Source organism: Scyliorhinus torazame, chromosome 13 (genome assembly GCF_047496885.1).
Source record: "Scyliorhinus torazame isolate Kashiwa2021f chromosome 13, sScyTor2.1, whole genome shotgun sequence".
Classification (NCBI taxonomy): Eukaryota; Metazoa; Chordata; class Chondrichthyes; order Carcharhiniformes; family Scyliorhinidae; genus Scyliorhinus; species Scyliorhinus torazame.
The window spans coordinates 71,660,530-71,684,896 of NC_092719.1; the positions used below are offsets into that span (position 1 = coordinate 71,660,530).

Below are 24,367 nucleotides of genomic sequence, written 5' to 3' on the forward strand. Positions count from 1 at the left end.
CAGGACAGATTCAGCAGAGGTGGTGGCACACTGATGTACAGTCAGGAGTGAGTTGCCCTGGGAGTCCTCAATATCGACTCTGGACCCTTTAAAGGTTTAGGAGGCCCGAGAAGGTAAATTCAACCAGAGTTTGATTCAACAACAAAAACAAAGGTCCAAAGATCCCAACTGGGGCTACTGATCGCACCGGTCGCTGCCCAGGCCGGCTTTTTTGATTTGATTTCTACAAGAGTGGGAAGCTTGTCTTCCATGTGTCCCACGGGGAGTTCAATTGGGGTGTCCCTGTGGGTCTCGTAAGGGTTATTACAGATCCCATGAAGTCTCATGGCACCATGTCAAACATGGGCAAGGATACCTCTTGCTGATTACCATGTACCATCCCCCTCAGCTGAGGAATCAGTACTCCAAGTTGAACACCACTTGGTGGAAGCACTATGGGTGGCAAGGGTGCATGGTAGTACAGTGGTTAACACTCTTGCTTCACAGCGCCAGGGCCCCGGGTTCTATTCCCGCTTGGGTCACTGTCTGTGTGGAGTCTGCACATTCTCCACATGTCTGCGTGGGTTTCCTCCGGGTGCTCCAGTTTCCTCCCACAAGTCCCGAAAGGTGTGCAGTTAGGTGAGCTGAACATTCTGAATTCTCCCTCAGTGTACCCGAACAGGAGCTGGAGTTAGCAACTGGGGACTTTTCGCAGGAATTTCATTTTATTTTTCATGTAAGCCTATCTGTGACACTAATAAAGATTATTATTATTATTCACCACTGCAGAGGATGCAACATTTCATGAAGCGGGAACAAAAAGCATAAAAATTACTTGTGGTAGTAATAAAGATTGTTATTGTTAAATGTATTCTTGAGTGGGATCTTCAATGTCTATCACCAACCACAGACAGCTGGCCAGGTTCTAAAGTTGCTAGACATCGACTGCAGCAGGGGTTAGGGAACCAACAAGAGGGAAAAACATATATGATCTTATTCTCACCAACCTGCCTGCCACAGATGCTTCTGTCCATAACAGTATCGGTCTCCGCACAGTTCTCGTGGAGACTAAGTGCTGTCTTCACATTGAGGATAACCTCCTTGGCACTACCACCGGGCGAAATTGGATAGACTTTGAACAGATCTAGTAACTCTAGACTGGGCATCCATGAGACGCTGTGGGCCATCAGCAACAGAATTGTACTTGGCCACAATCTGTAACCTCATAGCCCGGCATATCCTCCACTCTACATTAATATCAAGCCAGGGGATCATTCCTGGTTCAATGCGAGTAGGCCAGGCGCAACACCAGGCATACCTAGAAATGAGGTGTCAACCTGGTGGTGCTATAACACAGGACTACTTCTGCAGCAAACAGCATTAGCAGCAAGTACTAGACTGAGCTAAGCAATTCCACAACCAATGGATTTTTTTCTAAGCTCTGTAGTCCTGCCACACCCAGCCATGAATGGTAAAGGACAATTAAACAACTCACTGGAAGAGGAAGCTCCACAAATATCCCCATCCTCAATGATGGAGAAGCCCAGCACATCAGTGCAAAAGATATAGCTGAAGCATTTGCAATAATCAGCCAGAGGTGCAAGTGGATTACCCATCTCGTCGTCTTCCGGAGTTCCCCAGCATTGCAGGTGTCAGTCGTCAACAAATTTGATTCCATCCATGTGATATCAAGAAACGTCTGAAGGCACTGGATACTGCAAAACAATATTCGGCAACAGTCTTGAAGATTTATATTCCAGGACTTGCCATGTCTTTACTCAAGCTGCTCATGTACAGCTACAATACTGACATCTACCTGACGATGTGGAAAATTGCCCAGGTATGTCCTGTACGCAAAAAGAACAAATCCAACCCGACCAATTGCTACCCTCTCAGTCTACTGTTGATCATCAGCCTAATGATGGAAGGGGTCGTCAACAGTGCTTTCAAGCAGCACTTTCTCAGCAATAACCTGCTCATGAATGCTCAGTTTGGATTCCGCTTGGGTTTAATCAGACCCTGAGGTCATTACAGTCTTTGTTCAAACCTAGACGAAAGAGCTGAACTCCAGAGGTGAGAGTGACTGCCCTTGACATCAAGTCGGCATTTGACTGAGTATGGCGAGTAAGGAGATATCGCAAAACTGGAGTCATTGGGAATCAACGGGGAAACTCTGCTGGTTGAAGTCATATCTGGCACAATAAAAGATAATTGTGGCTTTTAAGCTAAGTTTTTACGGGATGTAGGTTGGTCAATCATTTCAGCTCCAGGAGATCTGCAGGGTAGTGTCCTAGGTCCAACCATCAACTGCTTCAGCAATGACCTTCCTTCCATCATAAGGTCAGAAATGGGGGATGTTTGCAGATCACAATACAATGTTCAGCACCATTTGTGACTCCTCAGATACTGAAGCAGTTCATGTCCAAATGCAGCAAAACCTGGACATTATCCAGGCTTGGGCTGACAAGTGGGAAGTAACATCTGTTCCAGGCAATGACCATCTCCAATAAGGGAGTATCTAACCCCCATCGCTCCCTTGATATTCAGTGGCATCATCGCTGAATCTCTTCTCCTCCCCCCCCCCCCCCCCCCCCCCCCCCCCCCCCCCAACTTTCTGGGGATTACCACTGACCAGAAACTGAACTGGACTAGCCATATAAATACTGTCTGGCGACCAGAGCACAAGAAAGGCTAGGAATCCTATGGTGAGTAGTTCACCTCCTGACCCCTGTCCACCATCTACAAGGCTCAAGTCAGGAGTGTGATGGAATACTCTCCGCTTGCCTGGATGGGTACAGGTCCAACAACACTCGAAGCTTGACACCAACCAGGACCAAGCAACCCACTTGATTGCTACCCCTTTCACAGACATTCAATCCCTCCAACACTGGTGCAAAATGGCAAGATGCACTGCAGAAATTTGCCACGGCTCTTTCATCTTCCAAACACACAACCACTACCATCTAGAAGGACGCGCAGCAGATATCTGAAACCACTAACTTGGAGGTTCCCGCATCCTGTAAAAACTTAGCTTAAAAGTGCAACTGGGCGGCGAATGTGGAGAAGGTGCGGAGCTAGGTTAGAGGGGTTGATTCCCAGTGGGTCGGAATGGAGGAGAGTTTGTGTAGGGAGTCGGGATTGAAGGCGGTAGCAACAGTGCCGCTCCCGATGGTCCCGGGAAAATACTCTGAGTCTGGTAATAATAGCTTCATTGTGAATTTAGAGAAAGTTTCATCAACACTTTGGGTGGGGGCAGGGTCAAGGGAAATGCAGATTCGGGGGAACCACAGATTGGAGCCTGGAAAGTGGGACGGAAATTTTCGGAAATGGTAGGAGAAGGGGATTAAGGCACTAAAAGATTAGGTTTCTTGGGGGTTGGTTTGCAGGATTGAAGGAGCTGGGAGCGAAGTATGGGCTGGAGCAGAGGGAAATGTTTAGATTCATGCAGGTTCGAGATTTTGCCAGGAAAGAAATAGAGCTTCCCGGTGGAGCTGGCCTCCGCATTGCTGGAGGAGGTGCTGACGACAGGGGGATTGTAGAAGGGGGTAGTGTCAGCGGTTTACGGGGCTATTTTGGAAGAAGAGAAGGCACCACTCGAAGGAAAGCAAAGTGGGAGGAAGAGTTGGGAGAGGGGGAAACCTCCACCTCGTGTGCGAGATTGGGGCTGATACAGCTGAAGGTGATATATAGAGCACACCTTAAAAGGCAAGGATGAGCTGGCTCTTTGAGGGAGTAGAAGATGTGTGTGAACGTTGCGGGGGACCCCGTAAATCACGTTCATATGCTTTGGTCCTGTCCAAAGCTGGAGGATTACTGGAAGGAGGTTTTAAGGATAATCTCTAAAGTGGTGCACGTGAAATTGGACCCGGGCCCTTGGGAGGCCATATTCTGTGTGTTGGACCAGCCAGGGTTAGAAACGGGTGCGGAGGCAGATGTTGTAGCCTTTGCCTCTTTGATCGCCCGAAGGTGGGTCCTGTTGGGATGGAGATCAACCTCTCCACCCTGTGCCCTGGCATGGCGGGGGACCTGTTGGAATTCTTGACTCTTGAGAAGGTTAAGTTTGAACTGAGGGGAATGATGGAGTGGTTTTACAATTCATGGGCATTATTCATTATGCACTTTCAAGAATTGGATAACATTGAACATTAGTGGGATGGTTGGGGGGAGGGGGACTGTAAAGAATTGGATAACATTGAACATTAGTGGAGGGGGGTTGGGGGGAGGGGGTACTGTATGTTAATGGTGACTATGGGTGATTCCTGATTCCTTTTTGTTATTTGTTTATGTTAACATGCGGGCAGTTGTTTGTGGGTTGCTGGGAGGATGGGATTGTTGTTGATATGGGGATTGACATTCGTTACTGCTTATTTGTTTATTGTTGGTGGGTGCAAATTTGGGAGAAAATGTGGAAAAGGAGAATAAAAATATTTTAAAAGATATAGTCCTCCAAGTTGTGTCTTGGAACTGAAGTGCTAGCTTATCTTGCTCCTTATGTTCATTCCTTGAAACTGGATCAGCCTCATTATTGATATCTGCAAGGCCTATAGGGGCTGAATTCCTCCCTTGTTGTATTTTTAGTTGCAGCCTGACCAGGTCACTGTTTCAGCACAATGCTTGGTGGTCAACTGATTTGATACGGTAACCTAGCATTCTGTTTGCTTCATTTATTGCACATTCAATGTACATGCTGGGCAATGTTTTGGCTAATATCTCCAGGTCCCTTTATACTTGTCGAGTTTGTCAGAGAACTGCAAGTGCCTCTACTTTGCATTTGTCCTTCATGTGCCGCTGACCGACCCAGGTTAATGTCATGTTGAGCTGTCTTTGTTAGACCTTCACTGCCTCTGAGTCCGCAGCGTCTTCCTGTGTTACTCAGCTATGTCAGCATAGTGAACCTTAATTAGTGAGTTGGCACTATGTCCCAATTGTTGAACTGAAATTTGAATGCATTTTTAAAAAATTCTTAATTTGTGCATCTTGGATTTCTCTTTATTTTCTTTCTTAATATACAGCAGGTTAAGTAAAAGATCTGGTGTTATGCACGCTCTCAAATGTGATGTGTTTTTCTGACTTGAGTTCAAAGAGTTTGTAATGTCTTTGTGGCTTGAATCCAATGTAATGTTTTGCATGACTCCCAAATAGTTCTTTATAAAAAAGGAATCAGCGTTATAAAGATCAAACTCAAAAGCCCCCTCCAGTTGTGAAGGTCCTGTGTGAAATTATTGGAAAGTCTCAACCTCAGATTTTAGTGGGTGTGGGTTCTTAGTGCAGCTATCCACCATTTGTAATAGATCGTGCAAAGGCTAGTCCCCTGATGACCAATAATGTAAAAAATGTCAAACTGGTACAGTATGAGTACTTGTCTGCCTTTGAACACATTGAGGCAGTGCAGATGGAATTTTGCTTTGCATGTGACTGTACTAAGTTGCATGTTGGGAGTGCTGTGGTAATGGAAGTCCAAAAAAGAGACCTGTTCAGTTACTGACCTCTGACCTCCCTTATTCTGTTCTGTTTCTCCAAAAGTAATTATTTTTTGTTAAAGAAAGGAGAAATTCCTGAAATCTTGAGTGGTGTTTCCTTTTAGTAGTATAACCATTTGCCAAATTTGTATTTTCAGGTGTTTGTCTGTCTATGGAAAGGGTGCAAAGTATACAACACACCATCTACTAGTCAGAGCTGGCTGCAGAGGCATATGCTTACACACAGTGGAGACAAACCCTTTAAGGTATGTGTGAAAACACCCATTGCACATTCTGTCCAAATATGGATTCAGAAGAACATCGGTGCAAATTTCTAAGGAATGAGTGGCAAATTATGTCAAAATGCAGTGCTCCCAAAATACCTATCCTTTTGTTTGGCATAAGTCACAGACTGCATGATTGGTTGATATGTGCCTTTGGAATCCAGTTGTTCCAGGTGATGGTTGAATATACAGCTGCCTTTGGGTTCTGGCCTGGATATCTGATGTGTAACTGGCAGACTAATGCTGCCCACAACAGATCTGTTCAGGATGTAATTAGATAACCCACAAAGGAGTTTTGCGCCTGAACACTTGAGTGTGCATAGAAAGCAGAGCTAGTTTTGATAATTCAGATGGAACAGAGCTCTGAGGTTAATTTCAAGATGTACTTTACACCAGCCTGGAGTTGCACTTCAGATTTGATTTTTTTCTAAAGAAATATTTTTATTCAAATTTTTACTTATTTTCAACAAAAATATTTTCTTATTTACAGAAAAAAGAAAAACAAAGAACGCATAAATAAACATCTTACAACTACATCACGAATTCCCCCAATATACAAACCCCCCATTAAGCAATAATAAACACAGTAGAAAACACACAGTCCTCCTTCTCTCTTTCCCTCCCCCCTCTGGGTTGCTGCTGCTGCTGACCACCTCCTAACGCCCCGCTCGAAAGTCTAGGAACGGTTGCCACCGCCTGCAGAACCCTTGCACAGACCCTCTCAAGGCAAATTTTACCCTCTCCAATTTAATGAACCCTGCCATGTCGCTGATCCAGGCTTCCATGCTCGGGGGCCTCGCATCCTTCCACTGTAGCAGAATCCTCCGCCAGGCTACCAAGGACGCAAAGGCCAGAATTCCGGCCTCTTTTGCCTCCTGCACTCCCGGTTCATTCGATACCCCAAATAGTGCTAACCCCCAGCTCAGCTTAACCTGGGTGTTCACCACCTTAGACATTGTCCTTGCAATACCCATCCAGTGCCGGGCACGCCCAGAACATAGGGTATGATTTGCTGGGCTCCCCGAGCACCTCCCACACCTGTCTTCCACCCCAAAGAATATGCTCAGCCTCGCCCCTGTCATATGCGCTCTGTGAAGAACATAAAATTGTATCAGGCTAAGCCTGGCGCAAGAGGAAGAATTAACCCTACCCAGGGCATCCACCCACGTACCCTCGTCTATCTCCTCCCCAAGCTCCTCCTCCCATTTACTCTTTGCTCCTCCACGGATGTTGTCTCCTCCTGCATCTCCTGGTAGATCGACGAGACCCTGCCCTCTCCAACCCACACCCCCGAGAGCACCCTATCCTGGATCCTGAGTGCTGGAAGCAGCGGGAACTCCCTCACCTGCCGTCTTACAAACGCCCTTACCTACATGTACCTGAAGGCATTTCCGGGGGGAAGCCCGGATTTTTCCTCCAGCTCCCCAAGGCTCGCAAACGTCCTATCTAAAAACGGGTCCCCCATCCTTCTAATTCCTGCCCTGTGCCCGCTCAGGAACCCTCCATCCATTCTCCCCGGGACGAACTAATGGTTCTCCCGAATCGGGGACCAAACCGAAGCCTCTACCTCACCCCTGTGGCGCCTCCAATGCCCCCAAATTTTCAAAGTCGCCGCCACCACCGGACTCGTGGTGTACCTAGTCGGCGGGAGCGGCAGCTGTGTTGTCACCAGTGCTCCCAGACTCGTGTCCACACAGGATGCCATCTCCAGCCTCTTCCACGCCGTCCCCTCCCCCTCCATTACCCACATGCGTATCATCGCCACATTGGCAGCCCAGTAATACCCACACAGATTAGGTAACGCTAAACCTCCTCTGTCCCTACACCACTCCAGAAACACCCTTCTCACCCTCGGGGTCTTTTTCGCCTACACAAATCCCATGATGCTCCTACTGACCCTCTTCAAAAAGGCCTTCGGGATCAGGATGGGGAGGCACTGGAATATAAAAAGGAACCACGAGAGCACCGTCATCTTCACCGACTGTACCCTACCCGCCAAGGAGAGTGGCAGCATATCCCACCTTTTAAACTCCTACTCCATCTGCTCCACCAGCCTCGTCAAGTTGAGCTTGTGTAGGGTCCCCCAGCTCCTGGCCACCTGGATCCCAAGATACCGAAAACTCCTTTCCGCCCTCTTCAGTGAGAGCTTGTCTATCCCCCTTCCCTGGTCCCCTGGGTGTACCACGAAGAGCTCACTCTTCCCCACGTTGAGCTTATACCCGGAAAAGTCCCCAAACTCCCTGAGGATCCGCAACACCTCCGGCATCAACTGCCAATGCAAATAGCAAGGGGGATAGGGGGCATCCCTGCCTCGTCCCCCGGTACAGCCGAAAGTATTCCGACCTCCTCCAATTCGTGGCCACACTCGCCACCGGGGCTTCGTAAAGTAGCCTAACCCAACTAATGAACCCCTCCCCGAACCCAAACCTCCTCAACACTTCCCAGAGGTATCCCCACTCCACCCTATCGAAGGCCTTCTCCGCGTCCATCGCCGCCGCTATCTCCGCCTCCCCCTCCACTGTAGGCATCATGATTACATTAAGGAGCCTCCGCACATTGGTATTCAGCTGCCCTCCCTTAACAAAACCCGCCTGGTCCTCGTGAATCACCCCCGGGACACAGTCCTCAATTCTGGCAGTCAACACCTTCGATAACAGCTTCGCGTCCACGTTGAGGAGAGAGATTGGCCTATACGACCCACACTGTAATGGGTCCTTGACCCGCTTCAAGATCAGCGAGATCAGCGCCCTGGACATCGTCGGGGGTAGGGCCCCCCCATCCCTCGCCTCATTGCAAGTCCTCACTAATAGAGGGCCCAGCAGGTCCATGTACTTCCGGTAAAATTTCACCGGGAACCCATCTGGCCCCGGTGCCTTCCCTGCCTGCATACTCCCCAGCCCTTTAGTCAGCTCCTCCAGCCCTACCGGTGCCCCAAGCCCAGCCACCTGCTCCTCCTCCACCCTTGGGAACCTCAGTCGATCCAAAAATCGACGCATCCCCCCCCCCACCGCCAGGGGCTCAGACCTATACAGCCCCACATAAAAGTCTCTAAATACCCCATTTATTCCCACAGCACTCCGCACCGTGTTCCCCGCTTTATCCCTAACTCCCCCAATCTCCCTTGCTGCCTCCCGCTTCCGAAGCTGGTGTGCCAACATCCGGCTAGCCTTCTCCCCATACTCATACGCCGCCCCTTGCGCTTTCCTCCACTGCACCTCTGCCTTGGTGGTCAACAGGTCGAACTCGGCCTGGAGGCTTCAACGCTCCTTGAGTACCTCGGGGACCTCTGCATACCTCCTATCCACCCTTAAAATCTCCCCCACCAATCTCTCCCTCTCTCTCTTCTCCTTCTCCTTGTGGGCCCTAATGGAGATTAGCTCTCCCCTAATCACCGCCTTCAGCGCATCCCAGACCACCCCCACCTGCACCTTCCCATTATCGTTAGCCTCTAGATAGCTTTCAATACACCCCCGGATCCGCCCGCTCACCACCTCATCCGCCAGCAAGCCCACATGCAGGCGCCACAGCGGGCACTGGTCCCTCTCCTCCCCTAGCTCCAGCTCCACCCAATGCGGGGCATGGTCTGAGATGGCTATGGCTGAATACTCCGTGCCCTCCACCCTCGGAATTAGTGCCCTGCTCATAACGAAGCAGTCTATCCGGGAGTAGGCTTTATGGACGTGGGGGAAAAAAGAAAATTCCCTGGCCCCCGGCCTGACAAACCTCCATGGGTCCACTCCTCCCATCTGGTACATAAACGCCCTCAGCACCTTGGCCGCCGCCGGCCTCTTACCCGTCCGGCCTCTTACCCGTCCATTATCAAGCTCTCTGCCTCCAGGATCGGAATCCAGCCCAAGATGCGCCGCATAAATCTGGCATCGTCCCAATTCGGGGCATATACATTCACTAATACCACCCGCACCCCCTGCAGCTTACCACTCACCATCACATACCTACCTCCATTGTCTGCCACGATGTTCAGCGCCTCAAACGACACCCGCTTTCCCACCAAAATCGCCATCCTTCAATTCTTTGCGTCCAACCCAGAGTGGAAAACCTGCCCTACCCACCCCTTTCTCAGCCTAACCTGATCTGCCACCCTCTAATGCGTCTCCTGGAGCATAACACATCTGCCTTCAGTCCCTTCAGGTGCGCGAACACACGGGCCCTCTTGACCGACCCATTCAGGCCTCTCACATTCCAAGTTATCAGCCGGATCAGGGGGCTCCCCCCCCCGCGCCGATTAGCCATCCCCTTTTCTAGGCCAGCCGCGTGCCCGCGCCTCCCGCACTCTCCATTCCCCCAAGCGTCAGACCCCCGCCCCGGCTCTCTCCGAGCTCCAGCTCAGTTTTGGCCAATGCAGCAGCAACCCAGTCCGCCCTCTCTTCTCCCCCCTCCCCCCCCCTTTAGCTGCGTTGCTCCCCCCATAGCACTCCCGTAAGTCAGCTGACTCCTGACCCCGGCCACTCCCACCACTCCATCGACCCCCCAGTGTGGTAATCTTCCCCCCCCCCCCTTCCTGTCCATCAGCGGACGCTCCTCTCCAACACCGCCCATCCCCCCCCCCCCCCCCCCCCGCCCTGCCCCCTTCCTTCCATAGCACGGGAAAAAGCCCACGCTCTCCATCAGACCGGCCCCGCCCTCTCTGGCGCATCTCCCTTTTGCGGCCTAATCCCAGCTCCCCCACCTAGGGCCTCCCACCTCCCCTCCCCCCAACGGGGCCCCGTCCTTCCAACCACCGACGCCCACACTCTCTCAAAACCCCCCCCCCTTCGAACCAATTCACCCTACCCCACCCAGCACCCAAGGAAACAATACAGAACAGAACATCCCCCAGTAGCCACAGTAGCCCCCCGCGACCTCCCCTCACAACCGACCCTCAGTCCGTGTTCAACTTTTCGGCCTGAATAAAGGTCCATGCCTCCTCTTGCGTTTCAAAGTAATGGTGCCGGTCCTTAAACGTGATCCACAGTTGCGCCGGCTGCAGTATCCCGAATTTCACCCCCTTCCGATGCAGAACCGCCTTAGCCCGATTGTACCCGGCCCTCTTCTTAGCCACCTCTGCGCTCCAGTCCTGGTATATACGGACCTCTGCATTCTCCCACCTGCTGCTCCGCTCCTTTTTTGCCCATCTTGGAACACACTCCCTGTCCACCAAGCGGTGGCTCGTTAGACTTGGGCCTCCTCGCCAGGACTCAGTGGGCCCCATCCAGCTCCAGGGGCCTCAGGAAGGCACCCACGCCCATCAACGTGTTCAGCATCGTGACCACATATGCTCCAGCATCCGACCCCTCCACGCCCTCCGGGAGACCCAGAATCAGCAGATTCTTCCTCCTCGACCGATTCTCCATGTCCTCGAACTTCTCCTGCCATTTCTTATGCAGTGCCTTGTGCGCCTCCACCTTCACCGCAAGGCCCAATATCTTGTCCTCATTCTCCGAGGCCTTCTGCCGCACCTCCCGGATCGCCACTCCTTGGGCCTTCTGGGTCTCGACCAGCTTGTCGATCGAAGCCTTCATCGGCTCCAGCAGCTCTGCTTTCAATTCCGTGAAGCAGCGCTTGAGAAACTCCTGCTGCTCTTGCGCTCACTGCGCCCACGCTGCCTGGTCTCCACCCGCCGCCATCTTGACTTTCCTCCCTCGCACTTTTCACTGCACCAGAATTACTTTTTTCACCGCTCCACTCCTGGTCCAATCCATACAGTGCCGGGGAAATTGTACTGTCACCTTCCCACACTGGGAACCATCGAACAAATGGCGCTGGGGCCCCTCAAAAGAGGCCAAAAGTCAGTTTCTGGAGGGAGCTGCCGAACGTACGACCTAGCTCAGCATAGCCGCAACCGGAAGTCCGCACTTCAGATTTGATGTGCTGCAAGACCACCTGTTGGCAGCATCTCTCTGATTTGAGTGACGCACGCAGCTTTGAAATGTCACGATTCTCAATATGATATTCAAAGTATAGCAGTGCACTGATATGAAATGTCATATGAAATATGCATTGCAGCACCCTAACTCATTTTCTGAACATCAAGATATTGGAAAGTGTATTGATTACAGAACAATAGATATGATGGGTTTATAATGTAGCACCAGTCAGTATTTTTGCTGCTTCCTATTGATGATTAGAATCCAATGTAGATTATTAGCGGCTCATAACGTTTGAACAACTAGCATTTTAATACAATACGACGTGTGGTTTATTCCGGGAAGTGTGTTTTCCCATCTTAAATAGTTGATGCACTTGCAATTTGACCAGTCAAATCCTACTGTAGTTTTGTCCAAGTTCTCCAATAGTGTAATTGGGGTTTGAAAATGTCTGCTGAAATTCAAATGAACAAGTTTGTCATTATGATCGATATCCATATAATACACAGAACATCAATAAGTAACCCCTTTAGTAAGCCAGCATCAATTGTGTTGTCTGCTTCTGTTTAAACTAAGTAGTGAGTTGCTTCTTGAAAGCTGTTGAGGACAAGGGAGGAAGAAAAGCCCAATCGGGCAGCAGTTGAACCTGCTGTAGTAATAATGGACTGTGCATTGAAACTGGTTTGGATCTCTTTCAGATCGACCTTCTCATCATGATGTTCAGGTACTGCAGTTAGCACTTTGCTAAAATCATAGAATTTCATAGAATTTACAGTACAGAAGGAGGCCATTCAGCCCTTCGGGTCTGCACCGGCCCTTGGAAAGAGAACCCTATCCAAGCCCACACCTCCACCCTATCCCAGCAACCGCACCTAACCTTTTTTGGTCACTAAGGGCAATTTATCATGGCCAATCCACTTAACCTGCACATCTTTGGACTGTGGGAGGAAACCGGAGCACCCGGAGGAAACCCACACAGACACAGAGAACCCACACAGACACGGGGAGAAAGTACAAACTCCGCACAGACAGTGACCCAAGCCGGGAATCGAACCTGGGACCCTGGAGCTGTGAAGCAACTGTGCTATCTACTGTGCTACCGTGTTGCCATCCCACCTTTTTCATAGGAATTTGGGGGGTGAGGGGGGAGGAAGAGAGGAGGGAGTAGACCGTTCAGCCCCTCGAGCCTCTTCCGTTCTATTTGATCATGACTGTGCTTCAGCTCCATCTACCTACCATTGCTCAAAATCACTCAATCCCCCAAAACCGCTCAGAATCACTCAATCCCCCAAAACCTCATCAATCTTGTCGGGGTTTTTGCAGTTGGCTCAGCAGCCACAGCCTTTCATGCAAGAGTTCCAGATTTCCACTATCCCTTTGTATGAAAATATTTCCTGATTTCACTGTTGAATGACCTACCTCTAATTGTCAATTCTGGATTCCTTCGCCAAAGGAAATCGTTTCTGTGTATATGCACTATTGAGTATCTTTATAAGTATAGTCCTTGATAAGTATGTACCTGTCAGGCAGGGAGGAAGTGGTCGAGCAAGGGAACCGTGGTTTACTAAGGCAGTCAAAACACTTGTCAAGAGGAAGAAGGAAGCTTATGTAAAGATGAGACATGAAGGTTCAGTAAGGGCGCTCGAGAGTTACAAGTTAGCTAGGAAGGACCTAAAGAGAGAGCTAAGAAGAGCCAGGAGGGGACATGAGAAGTCTTTGGCAGGTAGGATCAAGGATAACCCTAAAGCTTTCTATAGATATGTCAGGAATAAACGAATGACTAGGGTAAGAGTAGGGCCAGTCAAGGACAGTAGTGGGAAGTTGTGCTTGGAGTCTGAGGAGATAGGAGAGGTGCTAAATGAATATTTTTCGTCAGTATTCACACAGGAAAAAGACAATGTTGTCGAGGAGAATACTGAGATTCAGGCTACTAGACTAGAAGGGCTTGAGGTTCATAAGGAGGAGGTGTTAGCAATTCTGGAAAGTGTGAAAATAGATAAGTCCCCTGGGCCGGATGGGATTTATCCTAGGATTCTCTGGAAAGCTAGGGAGGAGATTGCAGAGCCTTTGGCTTTGATCTTTAAGTCATCTTTGTCTACAGGAATAGTGCCAGAAGACTGGAGGATAGCAAATGTTGTCCCCTTGTTCAAGAAGGGGAGTAGAGACAACCCCGGTAACTATAGTCCAGTGAGCCTTACTTCTGTTGTGGGCAAAGTCTTGGAAAGGTTTATAAGAGATAGGATGTATAATCACCCGGAAAGGAATAATTTGATTAGAGATAGTCAACGCGGTTTTGTGAAGGGTAGGTCGTGCCTCACAAACCTTATTGAGTTCTTTGAGAAGGTGACCAAACAGGTGGATGAGTGTAAAGCAGTTGATGTGGTGTACATGGATTTCAGTAAAGCGTTTGATAAGGTTCCCCACGGTAGGCTACTGCAGAAAATACGGAGGCATGGGATTCAGGGTGATTTAGCAGTTTGGATCAGAAATTGGTTAGCTGGAAGAAGACAAAGGGTGGTGGTTGATGGGAAATGTTCAGACTGGAGTCCAGTTACTAGTGGTGTACCACAAGGATCTGTTTTGGGGCCACTGCTGTTTGTCATTTTTATAAATGGCCTGGAGGAGGTCGTAGAAGGATGGGTGAGTAAATTTGCAGATGGCACTAAAGTTGGTGGAGTTGTGGACAGTGCGGAAGGATGTTACAAGTTACAGAGGGACATAGATAAGCTGCAGCGCTGGGCTGAGAGGTGGCAAATGGAGTTTAATGCTGAAAAGTGTGAGGTGATTCATTTTGGAAGGAATAACAGGAAGACCGAGTACTGGGCTAATGGTAAGATTCTTGGCAGTGTGGATGAGCAGAGAGATCTCGGTGTCCATGTACATAGATCCCTGAAAGTTGCCACCCAGGTTGAGAGGGTTGTTAAGAAGGTGTACGGTGTGTTAGCTTTTATTGGTAGAGGGATTGCGTTTCGGAGCCATGAGGTCATGTTGCAGCTGTACAAAACTCTGGTGTGGCCGCATTTGGAGTATTGCGTGCAATTCTGGTCGCCGCATTATAGGAAGGCTGTGGGAAGCATTGGAAAGGGTGCAGAGGAGATTTACCAGAATGTTGCCTGGTATGGAGGGAAAATCTTATGAGGAAAGGCTGAGGGACTTGAGACTGTTTTCGTTAGAGAGAAGAAGGTTAAGAGGTGACTTAATTGAGGCATACAAGATGATCAGAGGATTGGATAGGGTGGACAGTGAGAGCCTTTTTCCTCGGATGGTGACGTCTAGCACGAGGGGACATAGCTTTAAATTGAGGGGAGATAGATAGAGGACAGATGTCAGAGGTAGGTTCTTTACTCAGAGAGTAGTAAGGGCATGGAATGCCCTGGCTGCAACATTAGTGCTCTCGCCAACACTAAGGGCATTCAAATGGTCATTGGATAGACATATGGACGATAAGGGAATAGTGTAGATGGGCTTTAGAGTGGTTTCACAGGTCGGCGCAACATCGAGGGCCGGAGGGCCTGTACTGCGCTGTAACGTTCTATGTTTATCATTTGGTAATCATGAAACAATCGCCCTGAACCAATCTCAAGGGAACACAAACGAAAAATTACACGACCTGCCCTCCTAATTTAAATCTTAGTGAATATGGCTGTACTTCCCCCAAGGCCAAGATATATTTCTCTGAAAAGTGTTCGGAAGTAAAGCTAAAGCACATCTCCATTATAACTACTATATATATCCCTCCCAAATTTATTTATGCTTTTAACGTTGCAATTTTATAAAGGTTTTGATGCATCTGCAAACTAACCAAATCTCAACTTTTTTTTAAAAAATGGAAGATTTGCATTTATATAGCAAGACCAGATATCTCCATGCTTTACAGCAATGAAATACTTTTTGAAGTGCAGTCACTTGTAATATAGGAAACCAATTTGCACTTGGCAATCTCCCCCAAGCAGCAATGTGATAATGATCAGGTTTTTGTGTTGGTTGAGGGTTAAACATTGTCCAGGATACTGGGGACAACCTCCTTGCTCTTCTTTGAAGTAGTACCTTGGGACCTTTTGCTTCAACCCAAGCAGGCAGATGAGGCCTCTGGTTAATGTCTCATCCAAAAGAAAGCACTTCCGTCAGTGCAGTGTTCCATTAGTAATTTAAGTTCCCTCAGTGCTCAAGCACTAGTGTGGGACTTGAACCGAACCTTATGATGAGGTGTGTGTGCTACCAACTGAACTGTGTTTTTTTTGGAACATCGTTTTCTTATGTAGGTAGCTGATTTTGTGTGTAATTTCATGAAAATGAATGGACATTCTGGCATTATCTGGAATTTTCAAAATCAATACCTGAGTGCAGTCCATTTACATCAGAGATCAGTTTCTTCAAAGATTTAAAATGTTCTTTGAAATCAGAGATTTAGTTGGGATGGAGTACATCATTTCCCAGCTGTTCAGTCTATTTATGTAACTGTGGCAGTTGCATTTGCTCCACATTCAGCTCGCTTACTAATATGATTTTTCCAGTGATTTGCTCTTGACGCTGCAAGCTGAAATGTGACCGTTTCTGCTCTATTTTCTTTCAGTGTGTTGTAGGTGGGTGTACTGCTAGCTTTGCGTCACAAGGTGGCCTTGCTCGTCATGTCCCCACACACTTCAGCCAACAAAACTCTGCAAAAGTCACTAGTCAGCCGAAGGTTAAGGAGGAGTCACCTTCTAAAGCAGTTATGAACAAGCGAAGACGGTTAAAGAATAAACGACGGCGCTCACTACGTAAGTTGTCACATTTCTGATTTTTCAATCAATTTTTCTGCAACCAGTAGCTGTCATGGTTCACATTGTTTTTCTGGAGTTTACTCTGGAATCCTCTTCCCCAAGGAACAGTGGAGGCAGGGGCATTGACTGTGTTTAAGGCTGAGTTAGATTCTTGACAATAAGGGAGTCAAAGGGGTAGAGAGGAAGATAGAGACCACAGTCAGATCGACCACAGTCCGATAACGGAGCAAGCTGAATGGCCTGCTCCTCTATGAATCTGCATACCTTTGTATTCAACAGCGGATACTTAATTGATCTTATTCAGAAATATAAGAGGTCAATGGATAAATACGCTTACCACCCACCACCCACAATTGACTTGAGTTTTAATTCTGTCTATGGGGGTGGCCTTTACTTCCGTTGTAGCTATACATGGTTGTACTTAGGCTGAGATTTTCTAAATTTATATAATCTAACTACTTGTGGATGCAGCATTTCCTGTATTTTGGCTGGTGTAGAAAATGAAAAAATTCCGAGTGGTAAAGGGGTGCAGTCGAAGGCAGCAAAGGAGATTTAGTATGGATGTGCCCAGCTCTTGGCCTGATGATTCTGTTCTGTCTCTCACAACCCAATCTCCTTGCTGATAAAGACACCAGGTGAGGGGGGGATTGAATAGCTCTTCCCCCTTTTGACTGCAACAGGTTTTTCTGTTTGCACAGGTTACGCTTGCCAAGTCAGTGAGTGCTTAACTCTCCACATACTCTGATCACAAGAAAACCAAGCAGGACAGGTTTTCTTGGTTTTGCAACTAAGTTTAATCGGGCCATAACTTCCTTGGTGTGGCTATAAACGGGAGAGCCAGTAGGTTACAGGCTATTGTATTTAAACCGATCTGGGTAAAATAATAAAGTATGCTTCGACTTCTGCACATGCACCCATGCAAACACAAGGAGTCCACATGCAATTAAGAGTACAGAATAGGAGAGGATAGATTGGCCAAATTAGATTTTAAGAAATTTTAAAAGTTCATTGTTTGTAGCTTGGATCTTGATACTTCAGGTTTAAAAATGTGGACGCCAGGGTTTTTTCTCCTGGAGAGACAGCTGTGGTGTTGAGTTTTTTCTTTGTCTACAGATTGGAGACTTAAGTCAAATTAGTAATCCGGGTGAGAGCGAAGGGTATAATCTCCATTTAAGTGCTACTAAACTTCTGCTCTACTGAGAAACCCATGTGCTGGTTATGTGATCTCCAACTACCCATAATTAAAACATTGTAGATTCCAATATAACTCGTTCAGATCACCTGGAGGGTTATCTTGAACCCAAGATATTTTGTCCAAGCAATTAACCTTTGGTTCATCTTCAGTTGTTAAGTACTGTAGATGATTTTCATAAATATCTTGTCAAAATGGCAGGAAGGTCTTTCACAGTCCCACAAAGTATTTGTACTAAGTGAATTTTGCAGACTTGCCATCGCCTCTCTATAGAATTGGAATGTAGTGTAACTTAGTTTTCTATCTTGATGCATGTTGGAATCACTTTATGCTGCTTCAAGAAAGGATTCTTTTTAAAAGTTTACTTCCCATTTCGTGCTGATGAATTAAAAATTAATATTTGGTATAAGCACATCTTCATAACTTTTGTTGGAAAGAGTCACAGATCACAGACCTAGCGCAGAGAATGACTAAAACATGCTTTCCCACCATCAACATGTAATTGGGGGACTGGTATTACAATAGAACAGAACACGACAAAAAATAACGGCAATGAACAAGGACTTCAGTTACATGGAGAGACAGTGAAGTTGAGATTGTCTACTTAATGAGTGGAGCAGTTTTGTTTCTTTAAATTTAGAGTACCCAGTTCTTTTTTTCCCCCAATTACGGGGCAATTTAGCATTGCCAATCCACCTACCCTGCACATCTTTTTGGGTTGTGGGGTGAGACCCACAACCACTGGGAGAATGCAAACTCCACATGGACAGTGACCCATCGCCGGGATCGAATCCAGGTCCTCGGTGCCGTGAGGCAACAGTGCTAACCACTGCACCACCATGCCGAGTGGAGGAGTTTAAGGCATGATTAAATAAGAGTTTTTGAAATTGACGGATGATTTTGATCGCATAATTAGGAAAAGCTGTTTACGTTGGCAGGGTTGGTAACAAGGGTACAAATGTACAGTAACGGGCTGTTTATGAATTACATGAAAGCTTTAAGACGTGCGCAAATGGAGCAGACCCCATGTGGCAAATGACAAAGGGGTGGCGACCACCACGTCCGTCTCTGGCAACGTTTTTCTCTTGGCATACAAGTTGCCCCTGTTTTTGGAGGGGTTTGTCAAGGCTACAACGGTCGACCTATATGCCCTCATCCATTTGGTAACTTTCCAATAGAAATTGATATATTCTTGAAAAAGAGATCTGTGGAAAGAGCAAAAGAGGAAGTTAATTGGGTAGCTCTTTTGAAAAATGACATGGGTGCAATAGTCCAAATGGCCAATGCTGGATAATTATTACTATCTGACTCGACTTGAATACAGTGTTTGAAAAATTCTTGTAAGGTTCCAGGTTAATACTTGGCCATAATGTGGAAAATATTGTTGCTCTCTGAAAGCAAGAACCAAGTTCGATATAAAGCAATACTGTTGCAAGGTTTGCGCATGATTGCTTTACTTCAAAATGACGTGAATACAACAATTTAAAAAAAAAAAAAAAAAAACCCAAAATAAAAACAAAATGTTCAAAATACACAAACAGGTCAAGCAGCATCTGCGGAGAGAGAAACAGAATTAACCATTCAGATCAATGATCGTTCGTCAGAATGGTTCTGATGAGAGGTCATCAACCTAAAACGTGAACTCTATTTCTGCCTCCACAGGTGCTGCCTGACCCTGAGTATTTCCAGAATTTTCTATTTTATTTCCAGCACTTGCATTTATTTAATTTTTTTATGCACTTGCAGAAGTGATGTACTGTCACTTTTGAGAAGCAGTCCATGCAGGATCACACCTGGGCTCTGCTGAGTACAGAAAAATTCAGTTCAAAGTATTAAAGGTGGAACCGTGACATCACTTTAGCTGCAAGACTCAAGAGGTTGATGGGTATGGAGAGAGCGTGGGAGCATGGTGTTGAGATAGAGGATCAGCCATGTCTCACTGAAAAATTAGATTACAATGAGTGCTATTATGGCATGTCCAGTACTGTTGCATACTGAATATATTTGGATTTAAGCTTTTCTTGTACTGTATTCGATGTGCACCTCCACTCTGGATGTAGACCTACAATCTATGATGGCATTGGCAAAAGAAGAGATTCATTGGTAAATTTAGTATCACATGTAACAGAGCTTCAAAAACACTTGGAACGTGATCACATGCTAATGTGATTCTTTATGGAGCAGCAGGAATACATGAGTAAAGTGCTATTTGCTTTGTGTTTTACAACGTTATTTGAACAGGAAGGTTTGTGTTTGAGGTTTTGTATGGTGAATCGGCCATTAGCTGGTCCAAGTTGAAGCTGAGATTGAACCCTGAAATGGATCGACTTCAGTGGCTCAAGCTGCTTTGTCGTGGTAAGCAAGAGTTTTGCCATATTCCAAGTTAATTTTAGTTTGTAAGCAAATAACTGAAGCACAACTCCTGCATTTATGTGGATAAGAATTTCATCTTTGCCCCCGCCCCCGCCCCCAACTGCTGGTGAAAGTGTTCTGTTTGAGATCACATTGCCTGATATAGAGAATGTGTGTGGGCCCCATGTGTAGGCAGTAGGGTGCGAGAATATGGCTCTCATTAGAAGTATGCTTGGTTTTGTTTGTTGCGCCCTGGCCCAAACCAATTAATTAGGTTATTTGACATGGAAAGTGTGCACAACATCAGCTGCTTTATTGGAATTGAGTCTCCAGATTGATTGTCCCCCATTCTAACATAGCCATTATTCACTGACATTGTATATAATATGTTCATAGTGTCCACGGGGAGCGTCACCTGGTCTGAACTATTTGCATAAACTATTCTCCACTGAAGTAACTATTTACAATTTTAATTACATCTGTACACCTGATGCACGTTAATTACATTTTGGGAAGGGTTTCCATATTTTATAGCGATCTATTGGCTACAAAAGCTTTATCTTACTACCCAGGATAAAAGTCACATCCTGTCCCTATGCTAGGTATTCCTTTGTAATTGCAACAACACCTGTTGATGACAGATGGTGAGGAGATACATTTACAGCTATTATAACAGATGAGTTCCAGTGTGTTGCAGGGTAGTAAGAAAATCAAGGTATCATGTTTTGGTGGAGGCAGCAAGTTTATGAAGTTGTCAGAAATTGGAGACCGTTACAAGCTGTAATTTAGTGGGAAGTACGTATAAAAGAATGAATTTGTTCAATTGCAACTGGCTGTTGGAGCTGAGAAAACCTTTTATTTGGGGAGGAAAGTAGAGTTTACATTTCAAGTCTTTGAGAACTGCTCCAGTTGTTTCAGAGTGTAGTATATAATGTGGACATATGAAGACTTAATAGTATTGCATCTGGATACACTACTAGCCTGTCTTATTGTAAAGATATAATGTAACCACTTTCCACTCTTTTTTTCAGCCAATTTGAAATGACATGCATAGCTTTGATCACTAGACTTTATTTGCTCCAGCATGCTTTGCCTAAAATATCGAAGTGCAATTCAAATTGGAATTATTTTGTACTGTGATGATTTTTCCAATTATTGTATCATTGCCACTATTGCTGCTTTTACATTTTCAGAGCAGGTAAAGCTGAGAGTAATTTTTATTTAATTGGTTTTCTATCATTTCTCCCGTGACTTTAACTGGTAGCTTTAGAAAATTGCAGTCATGCAAATTATATTGTATCCATTGGTGACCAGCTCCCTTTTGATATTTTATCTTTGTTTTTTTACAGCAAGACCACATGACTTTTTTGATGCGCAAACAATGGATGCCATACGACATCGTGCCATCTGCTTTAATCTTTCGACCCATATTGAAAGTCATGGAAATGGACATAGCGTTGTATTCCATAGCACAGTGAGTAAAGTTTTGCCAATGGGCTGCGCTTCCAATCATTTAGCTGTTAATTTTCAGGCACAAAACTCTTACTTTCACAGCATCCTTCCATCTCCGTACACTGAAGGCTAAAAGAAAAAGTGGACTGGAAATATATAGGATAAAAGATTGAGACAGACATTTCCGTTAGGTGGGAACATACAGCTCATTACTTGGTAAACTGAATGTGTAGCTACCATGTGCTAGCCAGATAAGTATATATACACACACAAGATAACCACATGTTTACCACCATTATATTTGCACTGGCCATATTCCTGTCCCTGCATGTTGATGTATTCTGATTTGTGCCATGTTATCCGGATGCACACATGAAATCTGTTTTATCGTCAGCAAGGTCTCCCAATTGATTTAGTGGTTTAGATGATGCTCAGCCTATCATTTATCCATAAAAGCCCGAATTATTAGTTAATGAATTTGTTGATCTGGTTAAGTAGCAATTGTCATTCCACAATTCTTCTGCACCCTGGACTGCAGCGGTAACATCAACGACCGTGGATCGTGGCATATAATTCGACCGTTAAAGCTTAAAAAAAATCCTCCACAAACTGAATTACTTACCACCCTGTATGAAATGTGTTACGTCAAGCAACCAAAAAGGAGGCACTGAAAAATTACTCGACTTACTCTTTTTTAGGCAAGGTGAATATTTTCCGCATCTTTGAAACTAGTTTGGTCTGGTGCCTGGTAATAGATATTTGTGCCAAAAGAAAATTAACACTTTCCACCTGCCTAACTGCAGCCAGCAAATGAGAGATGTACTGAACACATCTTCAAGTCTATGGCAAAATTCAAGCTTTTTGCTCCCTCTATTAAAATCGAACAATAGGAAAACTATGTAGGGAACCGTCTATCTGCATTTGATCAATTGATGCACGTGAAACTCTCTTCCAAGTTCAGGTTCCTGTATTCAAATCAATTGAAATTACATGTTGAGTTAACGTAAGACCATTGGTCAAGCACAACCCAAGGATTCTTTTTTTTTCACCTTTCCAACACTAGATTTATTCACTTATTTTAAGTTCAGCAGATAGAAAACTCTGCAAACACCTCTGGGAAAAATTGTTTGTTGCCCCAGAGTGATTAACTTTCCCGATCTGTGAAGTGAGGACATTGAGTGTCATCATCGGAGACCATAGACTCCTCGCTTGCCTTTCAGCCTGGATTCAATCCATCACCACCTCCATTCTCCTTGCAGACTCAGTTGATCCAGAGATTCTGGGCATGCTGACTTCTGGGAAGGCAAAATGATCCGTGTGACTAGTTGCTGGTAAAAGTGCAGGAGATCGCCCGGGTTTCTCTGGTGGAACCGGTAGTTGGGCACCGACCGGGTGGCTCAGCTCGCAGAGGCGGAGGAACCTTTCGCCCTCGCCCAGCTGAGTCTCCTGCCAGTCCGAGGCAGCGAGCGAACTTGTGACCCATTCCAGCACTGCCTGCACTTTCTCTGCCAGCTGGGCAACGAGGTCTGGAGAGGGGCCCTGACCAGGGGTTCCCCAGATCCTCTTGTTCTCTTCCTTTCCTGGACTTTCTGCGGCCGAAGATCAGGATCCTCCACGAGCTCCAGCAGCCCAGTCCCAGCATCGTTGCCATTGTGCAAACTCTACTCTAATCCCCTTTAATACTGTCCACCAGCATCCCATCTCAAGTTTCAACGAATAACAAAATCCTCACAAAAATACCCAGGCCGGGCAATCCCTAGAGTGGATGTGATAAAATGTACACACGGGCGCAGACACGCACACCATTTGTTCTCTGGATACTTGTACAGCTCACATAAAATGATAATTAACGGGATGAAAACTTTCACATGCTTTTTATAGGTGAAGTCATTTTTCACATAGCTGGAAGGTTCAGTGACCCCCTCCCTGCCCACCGGTATAATGAATTATAATCTTTATTATTGTCACGAGTAAGCTTACATTAACACTGCAATGAAGTTGTCATAGTAATTTCAACGTTTAAAATTTATTTTTTCTTCAAAATTGATAATATAGGAAGACTGAGCCAACTTATCAGTAAATGCCAGGTATAGACCTAAATATGCCTTTGGCACCAAAATATTGTGGTAATCTTGTATGACAGGTCAGCATATATTCCATGATCTACAGTACTTATTATTTCCCTGTTCATGCCTATGGAGAAACACGGTGAGAATTGGACTATAATATGATTGATTTTATTTGTAGTTCAGGATCGGGTATGTGTGTCCACTTGGACATGACATTACAGCCGCTCATGAGACGGTGTACCTGACCAAGAGTAGTGGAGAAAATCAGTGTGTAAAAAGTGTTTTTATTTATTATTCATTCAAGGGATGTGGGCATCGCTGGCTAGGCCAACATTTATTGGCCACCCATAATTGCCCTTGAGAAGGTGGTGAGCTGCAGCCTTGAACTGCCACTGTTCAGTTGGTGTAGGTACAACCACAGTCCTGTTGGGGAGGGAGTTTTGACTTCACGGCAGTGAAGGAACAGCGATATATTTCCAAGTCAGGATGGCGTGTGGCTTGGAGGAGAACTTGCAGGTGACTGTGTTCCTATATATCTGTTGCCCTTGTCCTAAATGATTGTGGGTTTGGAAGGTGCTGTCTCGGGAACCTTGGTGAGTTCTTGCAGTGCATCTTGCAGATGATGCACACTGCTGCTACTGTTTGTTGGTGATGGGGGAATGAATGTTTGTGGATGGGGTGCCAATCAAATGGGCTGCTGGCTTCTTGAGTGTTGTTGGAGTTGCACTAATCAAGGCAAGTGGAGAGTATTTCATCACGCTCCTGGCTTGTGCCTTGTAGATTGTGGACCTGCTTTGGGGAGACACGGGGTGAGTTACTCGCTGCAGGATTCCTAGCCCCTGACCTCTTGCAGCCAATGGTTAGTCCAATTCAGTTTCTGGTCAATGGCGACTTCCAGAGTGTTGATCCAGGCTGTACCAAGAGCCTTGGCCTGCTCTGATGAGCACAGGATA

The 24,367-nt window shown here is 46.4% G+C and overlaps 1 protein-coding gene across 4 annotated transcripts in view; it reads left to right on the forward strand.

Annotated features, from left to right (window-relative positions):
- aebp2 (AE binding protein 2) overlaps positions 1–24,367 on the forward strand; it is a 169,451-nt gene that overhangs the window by 70,829 nt on the left and 74,255 nt on the right. For all 4 annotated transcript variants that reach the window (XR_011934088.1, XM_072471753.1, XM_072471754.1 and 1 more), the window contains exons 3-5: positions 5,597–5,704; positions 16,160–16,346; positions 21,243–21,367. Coding sequence is in view for 3 of the 4 variants with exons in the window: in XM_072471753.1 (XP_072327854.1) it covers positions 5,597–5,704; positions 16,160–16,346; positions 21,243–21,367 (420 nt within the window). In the remaining variant the exon portion in view is untranslated. The remainder of the gene's footprint in view (positions 1–5,596; positions 5,705–16,159; positions 16,347–21,242; positions 21,368–24,367) is intronic.